Below are 14,342 nucleotides of genomic sequence, written 5' to 3' on the forward strand. Positions count from 1 at the left end.
TATAATGTGAAACCTATGACTATTCCCTAGAAACACTGAAAATGTCTCCTTGAAAATGTTTTTCTTATTATTATTATTCTTCTAAATTATATTACTTTAATTCAGCTCCTGAATCAGAAGACCTGTGGAATGTTCTGGTAAGCTTCTAATTTCTATACCAAGTAACGGAGTAAGCAAGTTAAAGATCAGAAAGGTAAATGATTGTTTTTAGACAACCCAACAGACTTGTGCTGCCTTGTTCACAGTGCACAGTCTTCTTAGGTTATATGGAGCATATGTTCTATAAATAAAGAACATTTCTATTGTTTGTACAGAAATATGGTAGAAATATTTATTTGAAATATTATTTTGAAGCTCAGAAACACAGTGTTTACATCAAGCTACTGGAGCAAACCATTGATGAAAAAACAAACATTGTATCTCTAATTTATATTATGTTAATGAAGTGGACCTTTGTTCCATGAGCAGGGTTTCATGCATGATGTCTAGTATTGCAGACAAATACTGTAAATCAGAGATGTGAACTGCTGTTAACTGGTTTGTCATAAAAACCAACCAAACAAACACAAAATCTGACAAGCAAACATTTTCCTGTTTGTGAAAATTATGGACTAGTTTCAAGTCTTTTTTTTTTTTTAAGTTGTATTTGGGGTAAATTTTTGCTGACACCTGGTAACCCTCCACACAAGCTTCCACCACAGCTGATCTTTAAAATTGCATATTTAAATAAAAAACTTTTTTGGTCATTTGTTTCATTCTGTGAGACCCCGATTCACACACCTAATCTGAAACTGGCAGGGTTTCTAAACAAACAAAAGAAAAAGAAAACCCTGAATTTGTATCACTACTGTGGTTGAGTGGTTCATGAAGGATGGTGACTGCAAGCAGGACAGTTTTCTGCTAAAAACATTGTCAAGTTTATTTGTATAGCGCTTTTAACAACAGACATTGTCCCAAAGCAGCTTTACAGAAAATTAAAGACTTTAAACATGAGCTAATTTTATCCCTGATGAGCAAGCATGTGGTGACGGTGGCAAAGAAAAACTCCCTCAGATGACATGAGGAAGAAACCTCGAGAGGAACCAGACTCATAAGGGAACCCATCCTCATCTGGGTGATAACAGATAGCATGATTATAAATAACTCACTTCTATAACTGTGTCCTATAGAGTCACAAAGTACAACTGTGAAATCAGGAAAATCATTACAGTTTTAGCATGAAGTCTATTTTGTTGAAATTATCAACTGCTCATTGATGGAGACTGTGAATGCAAAACTGTTCATGTCAACTGCAGTCCTAAAGTTAGAAAGTCAACTGTAGTCCTCAGGCATCATAGCAAAATTGTAAGTGTCCAGAGCATCTTCCAAGTGTGACTTTCGACTGTCCATATGGGGTCGTCCTCCAGAGGAGCAATGTGATGAGATTCCAGCTAGACGTAGGGCATCAGGATGGATCAGGTGGGTCCGAGGAGCAGAAGAGGTCAGCATCACTGTTGTCTCAGGATCGACATGTAACTCGACAGAGAGAGACAGACAGAGGGAAGAGATGGGGGGGAGGGGGGTTTGTTAAGTATGCCCAGTGTCACCTAATGAGTAAGAACAGTATACATTTTGCACTGAGTACAAGCAGGGACTCTGGCAAGACTAACTATGACAGCATAACTAAAAAGGAGAGCCAGAAGGTAACACAGACATGAGGGAGCCCTGGCACATAAAGCAGCCAGCCACTCCACTGTCAACAAACCCGAGTGAACATGTGTGTGTGTGCGTGTGTGTTGGGGGGCAGCATCCATACATCCCAGTTTACCAAAACACATTATGCCTGAAAACCCTCCATATCAACTCCTTTACCTAATAAAATACTATTAACAAAAAGCTTTACTCAACAGATATGTTTCCAGCCTAGACTTAAACACTGAAACTGTGTCTGAGTCCCGAACACTACTTGGAAGGCTGTTCCATAACTGTGGGGCTTTGTAAGAAAAGGCTCTGCCCCCTGATGACATTGTTCATTGGGCAGCAACAAGTCTGCAGACTCAACCTTTGAGGATGAACATCCCTGTCCCTATCTCAGTAAAATGATTCAAAATGCTGGAATAAGCAACAACTTGTATTAAATGAGGTGCCGTCTTTGCCTCCCAAGAAGGCATGGTGAAAAAAGTTAGCTAATTTACTAACATTAACTGGCTATATATTTAAGTTGGCCTGTGTTGTTTTTCCTAGACACATTCAACCTTGGGAAGAATCAAGGAACACAATTGCTAATTAACAAAGCTCTTCTTTTACTGTAGCTTTTTTATTTTTGCACACACATCAGTCAATGTATACATTCGCACGGTATACAGTCCCCTCCAAAAGTATTGGAGTGTTAAGGCCAATTCATTTTTTTTCCTATACACTGAAGACCTTTGATGAATATGAGACGATCGATGAGAATTTCAGCTTTCATTTCCTGACATTTACATGTGTTAAACAACTTAAAACATGCCACCTTTTGTTTGAATCCATCCATTTTCCAAGTAATCAAAAATGTGGAACAAGTGACTGACAGATGTTTCTTGTTGAGCAGGTGTGTCCTGTTATATTGATTGTTTAAACCAGGGCTTTTCAAAGTGTGGGACGCGCAACGTGAGGAGCCTTTACCAGAGACAAAATGGATCGATATTTTAGTACCTAAAGCTACAGTGAGTGAGGAGACAGAGTTTGGGCCAAGCAAAAAAACCCAGAGCCTCCAGGATGTTGCGATTTGCAACTTCAGCGCAAATTCAACCAATCCCCGCGAATTCAGGGCGGTGTTACAATTATATCCAATCACCGCAACTTTCCCGCAAATTTGACCAATCGTTGGCGTCGTCTTGAGGTGACGTCGACAAACTACCTTCCGCCTTACTTCCGTGTTTACATTCAAGAGAAGCAGCATGCGCGCAGTGTTACCAGATTGGTTTTAAGTGCATTTTGGCGGGTTTTGAACATATTTTGGGCTGGAAAACGTCAGCAGTATCTGGCAACATTGCATGATGTGCGAGTCAGTGTTTATATAGGCTTAAAGGGATAGTTCGGGATTTTTGACATGAATCTATATGGTATCCCCGTCAGCAGTGTCGTGCATCCACACTGACTTACCCCCGACAGTGTTCTGTGAGCCTAGATATTGTACAGTTTTGGTCAGTGCACAAGTAGTTCCGGCAGGTTTCCCGGGGTCTGCAAAGTAACACGTTTTTCTTCTCAAAACAGCTCGTGTTCGAATGAGTGATTTATTAGCATAACAAAACCCTTGTAGTCCAAAAAGTCACACCTTGTAATTGCTTGGGGCTACTTTCTCTCAATAGCGATCAGTGCGCGCTGTCACTGTTAACAGTTGTGTGCGAGCTAGCCAACAACTTTCATTAGTTGTTCGACAGTGTTTAGCAGCAGCAAATTGCTTTCCTCCTCAGTATACAAGTGCGCTTCCATGGCAGGGAAAAAGAAACTACCACTGCTGCCTATGTAGTGCCCTATTTATACAAATAGGAGTCATTCAGGATTCAGCCATGTTTTTGCCCCGTGTCATGGCTGAATCCTGAATGACCCCTATTTGTATAAATAGGGCACTACATAGGCAGCAGTGGTAGTTTCTTTGTCCCTGCCATGGAAGCGCACTTGTATACTGAGGAGGAAAGCAATTTGCTGCTGCTAAACACTGTCGAACAACTAATGAAAGTTGTTGGCTAGCTCGCACACAACTGTTAACAGTGACAGCGCGCACTGATCGCTATTGAGAGAAAGTAGCCCCAAGCAATTACAAGGTGTGACTTTTTGGACTACAAGGGTTTTGTTATGCTAATAAATCACTCATTCGAACACGAGCTGTTTTGAGAAGAAAAACTTGTTACTTTGCAGACCCCAGGAAACCTGCCGGAACTACTTGTGCACTGACCAACACTGTACAATATCTAGGCTCACAGAACACTGTCGGGGGTAAGTCAGTGTGGATGCACGACACTGCTGACGGGGATACCATATAGATTCATGTCAAAAATCCCGAACTATCCCTTTAAATTCTGTTACTGAAAGTGTGTGATGTTTACAGTGAAGCATTGTGTGCACTTTTTTTTTTTTTTACTTAATACAAAAAAGTAATGGATGCCACCATTTTTGCCAAAATGGTATTTTATTTTCCATTGTTTAGGCAGCTTCAGCATCATACTGTGAGATTCTGTTCAAATTGTTTTTTTTTTCTTCTATGAAGCCTGAGCCATTTATTTTATTAGTTTATAATTATTGTTTAATTTAGTCTTCAGGAGAGACTGCCTGCACACAGCACTAGTATTAATAGGGTTTTTTTTCTTACATGAAAGCTGAGGCATTTATATTATATTTTAAGGTAACTTCATGTTGTGCTGTGAGGTTCTCTGCACTTTAACTTTTGAACCAACAGGTGCATTTGGATAAGTAAAGCCTATTTTTCTGCATTTTTGTAGTCCTGGTAATCTTTTATATTGGTAAAGTTGTTTATAGGACCATTTCTCAGTGTCTTTGTTTTTTAATCAATAGTTTTTCAGTAATAACTTAATATTTAACATATCACTCAATTTTAATCACAAAAAGAGAAAATCGCAACAATTTCTCGCAACTTTCACTTCCTCCCGCAATGTAATCGCAACAAAAACCTAAAAAACACCGCAACTTTCATCGCAATTTTTTTTTGGAAAACCCCCCGCAACATCAGACATTTTAGCCTGCAACAATCACAAAAAAGGCCCGCAGAATCCTGGGGGGACTGAAAAAAGAAGGAAGCATGACCACGATTATTTAAAGTTTGGATTTTCATGGATGCTCCACTGCCACAGTGTGTTGTCTGCCAAGAGGTGCTCGATGCTATGAGATGTTTAAAATGTGTAAAAAAAAAAAAAAAAAAAGATGTTTTAAAAAGCACAGATGTTTAAAATGTGAAAAATAAAAAAATAAAAATGTGTACAACAACCATTTTTTAAAAATACGAATGGAACATTAAGTATAGCAACAACAAAAATTGTAAGGGGGGCGCTGTTGTTTATTTGCTCTCCGAGGGGGGGGCTCACTCTCCCACACTTTGAAAACCCCTGGTTTAAACAATTACTAGCTCTAAATGTTGATTTAAGCCCTGAGTTACACCTTTCTACCTGAAGCTCTTCACCTGTGTCTGCATGCATTGGAATGCTGCCACATGATTGGCTGGCTGGAAAATGGCATGAATAAGCAGGTGTAAAGGTGTTCCTGGGTGGTGCAGTGGTTAGCACTGTCGCCTCACAGCAAGAAAGTTCTGGTTTCAAGCCCAGTGACTGACGAAGGCCTTTCTGTGTGGAGTTTGCATGTTCTCCCTGTGTCTGCATGGGTTTCCTCCGGGTGCTCCGGTTTTCCTCACAGTTACGTTAACTAGCTACTCTAAATTGTGTGTGAATAGTTGAAAAAACCTCTATAATGATCCAGTAGAAGGCAACAGAAACCATTACTGTCATGTTCCCTAAAAGCTCTGATGGACATCAGAGCCAGACTTGCCGTCAGGCAGGACACTGAAGAAGACAGGTGTTCCTATTAAAGTGGCATTGAGTGTAAATGTAAATGCCAGTATGTCAGATCTAGTGTGCTAAATGAGAGAGACAAAACAACAAAAATCTCATCTCATTATCTCTAGCTGCTTTATCCTGTTCTACAGGGTTGCAGGCAAGCTGGAGCCTATCCCAGCTGACTACGGGCGAAAGGTGGGGTACACCCTGGACAAGTCGCCAGGTCATCACAGGGCTGACACATAGACACAGACAACTGTTCACATTCACACCTATGGTCAATTTAGAGTCACCAGTTAACCTAACCTGCATGTCTTTGGACTGTGGGGGAAACCGGAGCACACCCACAACATGAAAACTCCACACAGAAAGGCCCTCGCCGGCCATGGGGCTCAAACCCGGACCTTCTTGCTGTGAGGCGACAGCGCTAAACACTACACCACCATGCCGCCACAACAAAAATCTTTCATCCCTAACTGTATTGTATATTACACTGTTAATTACATGTATAGCAAACATAATGTTTGACAGTAGGCTATGTTAGGAGCGTTTATATTTTCACAGTCAACCTTGTGGTTTGTCTTGTTACTTCTCACACCCACATTGTACAGTTGTAGTAAGATTATTCTAGACAGTTCTTCCCACCCTTAACCAAACAGCAGGCAGGGTGTGTTTCCAAGAATTTGGCTCACAGCCTGAGTACTTATCTGATCTTCAGCATGCTCGAGCAGTCCTGCACAAGTGCAAGAATCTGCTATTATACACTACACACATATACACTGCCATTCAAACGTTTGGGGTCACTTTGAAATTTCCTTATTTTTGAAAGAAAAGCACTGTTCTTTTCAATGAAGATCACTTTAAACTAATCAGAAATACACTCTATACATTGCTAATGTGGTAAATGACTATTCTAGCTGCAAATGTCTGGTTTTTGGTGCAATATCTACATAGGTGTATAGAGGCCCATTTCCAGCAACTATCACTCCAGTGTTCTAATGGTACAATGTGTTTGCTCATTGCCTCAGAAGGCTAATGGATGATTAGAAAACCCTTGTGCAATCATGTTAGCACAGCTGAAAACAGTTGAGCTCTTTAGAGAAGCTATAAAACTGACCTTCCTTTGAGCAGATTGAATTTCTGGAGCATCACATTTGTGGGGTCGATTAAATGCTCAAAATGGCCAGAAAAATGTCTTGACTATATTTTCTATTCATTTTACAACTTATGGTGGTAAATAAAAGTGTGACTTTTCATGGAAAACACAAAATTGTCTGGGTGACCCCAAACTTTTGAACGGTAGTGTATGTACTTTATTATAAGAAAGGCTTGCATTGTGGATGCATCTGGAAGCAACTGTAAGGGGGTACAGCCACTATGTAATGAATTATTAAATTATATAACTATGTAATTCATCACACAAAAAGCACTGATATTCCATAATGGTGTTACATTTCTTTTAACCAACTTTAACATACTTTTCAAATGTTTCGTTTGACATTGTTCCTCCATTAGCCTAACAGCTCGAAGTACAGTACAGCCCAATCTCCTTCAAGCTGAACTTCCGTCTGTGGCGAGAGGAGGGAGCGAGCAAGTATTCCGCTTTCCTGATTGGTGTGCTTTCTGGATTCTGATTGGCTGCATCCCGCCCTCCATGTTCTGGACTGTTCTATGGGCGTTATAGTAGCGGAATCCGGTAGGCTCTATAAAAGATACGGCTGCGCGCGCAGGTTATAGACGTGCTGAGGCCGTGCGGTGTAGTTGCAGCTGGAGAAAAGCAGCAGGGAAGAAAAGAGTTTTCACCGTGAGGAGTTTCATCAGGTAGGAAGAGTTGTAAATTCTCCCTCCCCCAGTTGGCTGTGTAAAAATGAATCGTGAAAGAAAAAGTTATGCCAGCTAGTGTTTGTTAATTAGTGGATAATTTTGGATAAATGGCTTATAGTTTGCAAGAATGGGAGCAGTTTGTCGAGGTGGATGTTGTACCTTCATAGAAGTGTCTTTGTTTATGTAACTCTGAGCTTTTCTTTGTTAGTATTGAGTCGGCGTGAGTTTGTGCCAAAATATGCAGAATGTTCTAGCAAGCATTCACGATTGTTTCGAAATCTGCCCATACAAGGCATTCGGGACACTCCCATATGGTGTTATGTAATGTTTGCAGAAATGACTCCTGTCGACATTAACTAGAGACTTTAGAAAAGAGCAGTCATCTCTCCAAGCGAAAGTATGCTAGTATAGTGGCAAAAAATATTTTCATTTTCTTTGTTCTATTTAGTTCTGGGTTGTTTTACAATCAGGGTACGCAAGCTAAAAATCACATTTACTGGTAACACTTATTATTTTCAATATCAAAAGGCTTGACGAAATAAACTTGGTTATTTATTGTAGCCCTGTGATAGCTCTACTTACCATGCAGAAAAATTTTTGGTAATAAGGTTATTTTTGGTGAATGTATGGAAATGTCATTTAGCAAAATTACTCGTGTCACTTAGAAAAAGTGGGTGTTTTTTTTTTTTAAGCCACAGGTGGCTCCAAAAGGGATGCACTTAAATCATTCTTTATACCATAAAATATTTGGTTCCATATCATTGGAAACATAGTTAAGTTTTAATGTTGAATGCCAGTAAGTTTTCAGACTATTTTGATGAAATTAGTATGTAATTGTGTCAAAAAAATGTCCTCTCCGAGATGCTTTATATTGAAAAATTAGCTGTCTCTGAGAGGACATCACTTTTTTTTTTTTTTTTACACAATTCAGAATCCACTACTTCCATAGTGCTTTTAAATAGAAGGCTGTAAGCTTTGTGTTAGTTGTCTCTAATATTTATGTCCCAATATCTTGACCACGTTTTAGGATGAAAATAATCATTTTAGATATGTTTTATATTGAAAAATTAGCTGTCTAAAATGATGATTTTCATCCTAAAATGTGGTCAAGATATTGGGACATAAATATTAGACAACTAACACAAAGCTTACAGCCTTCTATTTAAAAGCACTATGGAAGTAGTGGATTCTGAATTGTCAAAAAAAAAAGTCCTCTCCAAGAATCACTTAATTTGTTTCTCCCAGCCCTGCTTAAAGCTACACTTAATCTTCTTTATCTTATAGCAGATTACACAAAACTACCATACATGTCAAAAAGTTGCCTGAAATCTGTTCTTTAACTTGTCCTTCACTTAAAAACTGCTACAAGAACCAGTTTGAATCGATTTGAATTTTGGACCCCTGTGAGACAAACTTTGTACCCTGATTGTAAAACAACCCTTCTGCTTCCTCCTCATGACTGAAATTATCTTTAGATGGCAAACTCGGTTGAGGTCTGTAAAAGGACTTTGTAGTGAATGTAACATACTGCAAGAGCTAGATAAAACTGTTTGAGGCTTATTATAAGCAGCTACTATACATAGCCTTTTCAACTCTGGCCTACATGCATGAAGATAAATGTTAATAATTCCTGTAACTGTTATAGGGCCTTTGGGCCACACAGACAGCTGAGGTCTGTTAAGAGATCAGCTGAACAGGTGCTGGATAACGAAAGTGCAGAGTCGGTGAAAGAAAATGCCAGTAGATCAGTTGAGCTGTCATAACGGACCCTGGGGCCAATCTTTTTGGCTTAAAAGAAAGTAAGACAGACTTTATAGGGAGAGGGGGATGATAAGACTTTGTTTATCAGTAAACTTTTGTATTTGCAGGAAACAGGAACCATGTCGAAGGGACCAGCAGTTGGAATTGATCTTGGAACCACATATTCGTGTGTGGGTGTCTTTCAGCATGGCAAAGTTGAAATCATTGCCAACGACCAGGGTAATCGGACCACACCCAGTTATGTTGCCTTCACTGACACAGAGAGACTGATTGGAGATGCTGCCAAAAATCAAGTTGCCATGAATCCTACCAACACAGTGTTTGGTAAGCATTAGCGTTGCTTCCCTTTGTGACTTTTTGGGCACAAATTGTGACTTGTGATGTGGTAACTGGAGCTTGTGCAACTTTTTTTTTTTTTTTTTTCTCCTCCTCCCCTCCTGGGCTTCATGCACAGATGCAAAAAGGCTCATTGGACGGCGATTTGATGACCAGGTTGTTCAGTCTGACATGAAGCACTGGCCATTCAAAGTAATCAATGATGCTTCACGCCCTAAAGTTCAAGTTGAATACAAAGGAGAGACTAAAACATTTTTTCCAGAGGAGATCTCCTCAATGGTGCTTGTAAAGATGAAAGAAATTGCAGAAGCTTATCTTGGGAAGGTGAGTGTATCTTTAATCACTTGGAAAAACAGGAAATGCTGTTTACATGAAATGCTTATCTTCCCTTTGTTTACTGGGTCAGGGTCATACCCATGTTTAATATGCAAACATTAGCAATGTGCACACTTTGTATACACTTTTTTTTCAATCTTACCGGTGAAATGTGGTTTTAACTGGCTCATATGCCTCTTCTCCTCCCCCCCAAAAAAAAGTCTGTTACAAATGCAGTCGTTACAGTACCTGCATACTTCAATGACTCTCAGCGACAAGCTACAAAAGATGCAGGGACCATTTCTGGACTAAATGTCCTTCGGATCATCAATGAACCAACTGCAGCTGCCATTGCTTATGGGCTGGACAAGAAAGTGAGTGTTTATCACCACAGTAGTGTGTGGTGTGTCTCCCCCCCCCCCCCCCCCCCAGTAACAAACTGTGTATTCTTGTTTTGTCTCCTGATTAATGCTTTCTGCAGGTGGGAGCAGAAAGAAATGTCCTGATCTTTGATCTTGGTGGTGGAACCTTTGATGTGTCCATTCTTACCATTGAAGATGGAATCTTTGAGGTGAAGTCCACAGCTGGCGACACCCATCTGGGTGGTGAGGATTTTGATAACCGCATGGTCAATCACTTTATTACTGAGTTTAAGCGCAAGCACAAGAAGGACATCAGCGACAACAAGAGAGCTGTGCGACGTCTGCGTACTGCCTGTGAGCGAGCCAAGCGTACCCTGTCCTCCAGTACTCAGGCCAGCATTGAGATCGACTCGCTCTATGAGGGTATTGACTTCTACACCTCCATCACCAGGGCTCGTTTTGAAGAACTGAATGCTGACCTCTTCCGTGGTACCCTGGACCCTGTTGAGAAAGCTCTTCGTGATGCTAAACTGGACAAATCCCAAGTTCATGACCTCGTCCTGGTCGGTGGTTCTACCCGAATCCCAAAGATTCAGAAGCTTTTACAGGACTTTTTCAATGGAAAAGAACTCAACAAGAGCATCAATCCTGATGAAGCTGTTGCCTATGGTGCAGGTAAATTGAATAATCATTGTCTGCCAGTGATCATGTTGAGTTCCTACATGGTGCTTTTATGTTTATTTTGCTCTGCAGCTGTCCAGGCAGCCATTTTGTCTGGAGACAAGTCTGAAAATGTTCAGGACCTGCTGCTGTTGGATGTCACTCCTCTATCACTGGGTATTGAGACAGCTGGAGGTGTGATGACTGTCCTGATCAAACGCAACACCACTATCCCAACCAAGCAAACACAGACTTTCACCACTTATTCAGACAACCAGCCTGGTGTGCTCATTCAGGTGAGACTGATTGGTGCTGAGATGGATCATAAACTGGCAAAGTTGCTTTTCCTCTACAGTCGATTCTCACATGACTGTTTTCTACCAGGTGTTTGAGGGTGAGAGAGCCATGACTAAGGACAACAACCTGCTTGGAAAGTTTGAGCTGACAGGCATTCCTCCTGCACCACGGGGTGTTCCACAGATCGAGGTTACCTTTGACATTGATGCCAATGGTATTATGAATGTTTCTGCAGTGGACAAGAGCACTGGCAAGGAGAACAAGATCACCATCACCAATGACAAAGGTAGAGTTTGCTCTTTCTACCCCCCCCCCCCCCCCCAATTTTTTTTATTTATTTTTTTAATTTTCAATTTGTTTTCAGGACGTCTCAGCAAAGAGGACATTGAGCGAATGGTCCAGGAAGCAGAGAAATACAAAGCTGAGGATGATGTCCAGCGAGACAAAGTAGCTGCAAAGAATGGCCTTGAGTCTTATGCTTTCAACATGAAGTCCACTGTTGAGGATGAGAAACTGAAAGGAAAGATCAGTGATGAGGACAAGCAGAAGATCCTGGATAAGTGCAATGAGGTCATCAGCTGGCTGGACAAGAACCAGGTACAGGAAACTTTACATGGTGACTTGCTTTACCGTGTATAGTTGACAAATGTCTTTATGCTATTAACATGCAGCATAGTTATCATTTTAAGTGATTGTTTAATAGGTAATTGAGGTGTAAGCAAGAGTCATTGCTAAATTATGCAGTTGGGGCAAAAAGCTCTGAGCGACAATTACGCTTTCTGTATGGTATGCCAAATATAAAGGAGTCCCCTGTTATTCTTGCCATGTTTGTAGACTGCTGAGAAGGATGAGTTTGAGCATCAGCAGAAGGAGCTAGAGAAGGTGTGCAACCCCATCATCACCAAGCTGTACCAGGGTGCAGGTGGTGTGCCAGGTGGGATGCCTGGGGGATTCCCAGGGAGTGGTGCTGCACCTGGAGGAGGAGGATCTTCTGGACCAACTATTGAGGAAGTTGACTAAACTGTTCAATGTTTTCTATTAATTTCTACTTAATATGCAGTCAGTTTTTGTTTCTTTGGCGTGTTTCTAAATAACTAACACCAGTTATGTTCAAGGTGCTGACTTTCTTTAAAGGCTGAGAAGCTTTAGGGCTACACCTGTCAGTTTACTCACTGAGAAGCATGTTTATGCATATGTGTCTCGCTCTCATTAAAACTTGACAATAAACAACTTAAGTTCTGACTATGTATGTATAATTTGTAAATAAATGGTGTCTTGTGTAGTAATAACCAGGCCAAAAATGCTGTTCTCTATGATTGTTTTTATTGTGAATCAAAGTGGCACATGTTTTGTCCCAACCATTTATTCAATAATCATGAGGTAAACAAATTTAAAAAATGTAAGCATTCAGGATCATATAGTGGATCACATTCAGACTGAATGATGAGTGGATCCAGGATGAGATGCCTCAGCGTGACATAGGCCCTATTGGTGCATGCATCCGATAAGCACACATGTAAAATATACCTACACACAAAAATACAGGGACAAGGGGAGTCTCCAGTATCCACTTAACAGGCCAGTCAGTGTATCTGTCCAGTCACTGTAAGATTGTGTAGAATATTTATAAAATATGCTGTACCTGAAAAGAATGTAAGCACCACGGATACCCAGCCTATTATATATGACCAGGAGAATCTCCAGTTTCCATACCGCTTCCCATAGTAGTTTACAGTCACCCCAGTGTATATAGCCATTGCCAGAAGCACAAAAAAGCCTGAAAAAGGTAACATTTTCTATTATTTAGAGTATAATTGAAAATATTTATTTTAGGGAAATGCATAACTAATGTACAGCTTATGTGCATTTAGTAAGACCAAACTGAACATGCTAACCTACTGTTTGAGACTGAGCACACTCACATGAAATGAAATAGAGAATTCCAGCAGCAAATGTTTTGTCAAAGCCACCAAAAGAGTTGTAGTTAATGAAAGCCATGATGCCTATAAGCATGCCAAAGAAGCATGCCAAGATGGCCAGAATCATGAATGCACGGGTGGCATCCCAGTAAGCTGTATTATGGGGAAAAAAATGTGTAGATGTGTTATACTCTGTATAAAAAGCATTTTATACAACTGTTTCCTGTGCCTCACCAATGCTGTCAGTGTGTATCATGCATTTCCCAGGCACACAGTAGCGCCATAGGCCCTGGTGCATGTAACCACTGGCCTGGCGATACTGCATCCAATAATCTGTGGCTGTGGAGACCACCAGTAGTACATTTCCAACTCCAGCACAGAACAGTCCACCTCCCATAAAGCTGTACATTGTGCACCTGTAAGTGATAGGATGAAAGATTTACACTAGATACTTGTTTCATTTTGCTGTAAGCAAATTCACTCTGATATAGTTTAGTAATTAATTCACAGTGAAAGGGCAAATGGTGGCCCTTAAATCCATTTCACTTACAAAATGTTTAGTACCTCTGTTTAGGCATACTGAATATTGAATGCATGACTTACATATTAACAACCTAGGTAGAAACATTTCATTTTGAAAATACTTTCTATTTTAAGTTCCACCAGTTCTGTTTACGTAACTTTAAAAAAAATGGTAACACATAACAGAATACACATTTTTAGGGGGAAAACATTAATAAATAGATCAGCAACAATAAAAAAACAACAAAAAACCCTCAGTACATAAGACCACATAATCACCATAATACTACTTCCTGTAAATTTTCCAGCATTTTCCAAATATATAACAATTTAATACTATATACTTTAAAACCTACCTTTATGTATTCTTCACCTACTCTGTTGAATTAAATACTCTGGGGCTCAGTAATACCAGGACAGACAGCACTTGCACTACCATAGACAGATGTGTTTCTGTCGTGTTCAGGGGATCAGGGGATCACAGCACTGAGGGACAATAGAGCTGCCAGAGATGCAGTCAATCACTGAAGGGAATTTGCTGAAAATACAAAACCATTTAGAACTAGATACAGAGGGCCACACTAGTACTGATGACAAAGTACTTTGAATTGACAATTTAAAAACATGATTGTTATATTTGATTATTTTCCACTTTTGTTTTCCAACAGTAAAATTATGAACTGCAGTGTTCATAAACTCTAGTAACTGTAATAAAATTGGGATTATGAAATTTCAGCAGACATGATGTACTCATTTTGTGTATAACTTACCATTTAATTTTTACTGACGATAAGAGGATCATATATAAATCTATCTATCTA

General features: G+C 40.0%; 2 protein-coding genes across 2 annotated transcripts; one reads left to right on the top strand and one right to left on the bottom strand.

The window, feature by feature from the left end:
• The first annotated feature begins 7,236 nt into the window (after nucleotides 1–7,236).
• On the top strand, nucleotides 7,237–12,322 carry hspa8b (heat shock protein family A (Hsp70) member 8b). The gene is made up of 9 exons (XM_060943793.1): nucleotides 7,237–7,346; nucleotides 9,218–9,434; nucleotides 9,565–9,770; nucleotides 9,983–10,135; nucleotides 10,243–10,798; nucleotides 10,877–11,079; nucleotides 11,168–11,366; nucleotides 11,445–11,677; nucleotides 11,915–12,322. The coding sequence occupies exons 2-9, from the start codon at nucleotides 9,230–9,232 to the stop codon at nucleotides 12,098–12,100; spliced, it is 1,941 nt and encodes a 646-aa protein (XP_060799776.1). The 5' UTR covers nucleotides 7,237–7,346; nucleotides 9,218–9,229; the 3' UTR covers nucleotides 12,101–12,322.
• A 226-nt stretch (nucleotides 12,323–12,548) lies between these two features.
• Nucleotides 12,549–13,408, bottom strand: lim2.3 (lens intrinsic membrane protein 2.3). Its single transcript, XM_060943794.1, has 4 exons — nucleotides 13,234–13,408; nucleotides 13,003–13,152; nucleotides 12,723–12,857; nucleotides 12,549–12,607 (listed from the first exon to the last, which is right to left on the bottom strand). Exons 1-4 carry the CDS (start codon nucleotides 13,406–13,408, stop codon nucleotides 12,549–12,551), a joined length of 519 nt encoding a protein of 172 aa, XP_060799777.1.
• Nucleotides 13,409–14,342: the final 934 nt, after the last annotated feature.

The sequence above is a fragment of the Neoarius graeffei genome, chromosome 17 (assembly GCF_027579695.1).
Source record: "Neoarius graeffei isolate fNeoGra1 chromosome 17, fNeoGra1.pri, whole genome shotgun sequence".
Lineage (NCBI taxonomy): Eukaryota > Metazoa > Chordata > Actinopteri > Siluriformes > Ariidae > Neoarius > Neoarius graeffei.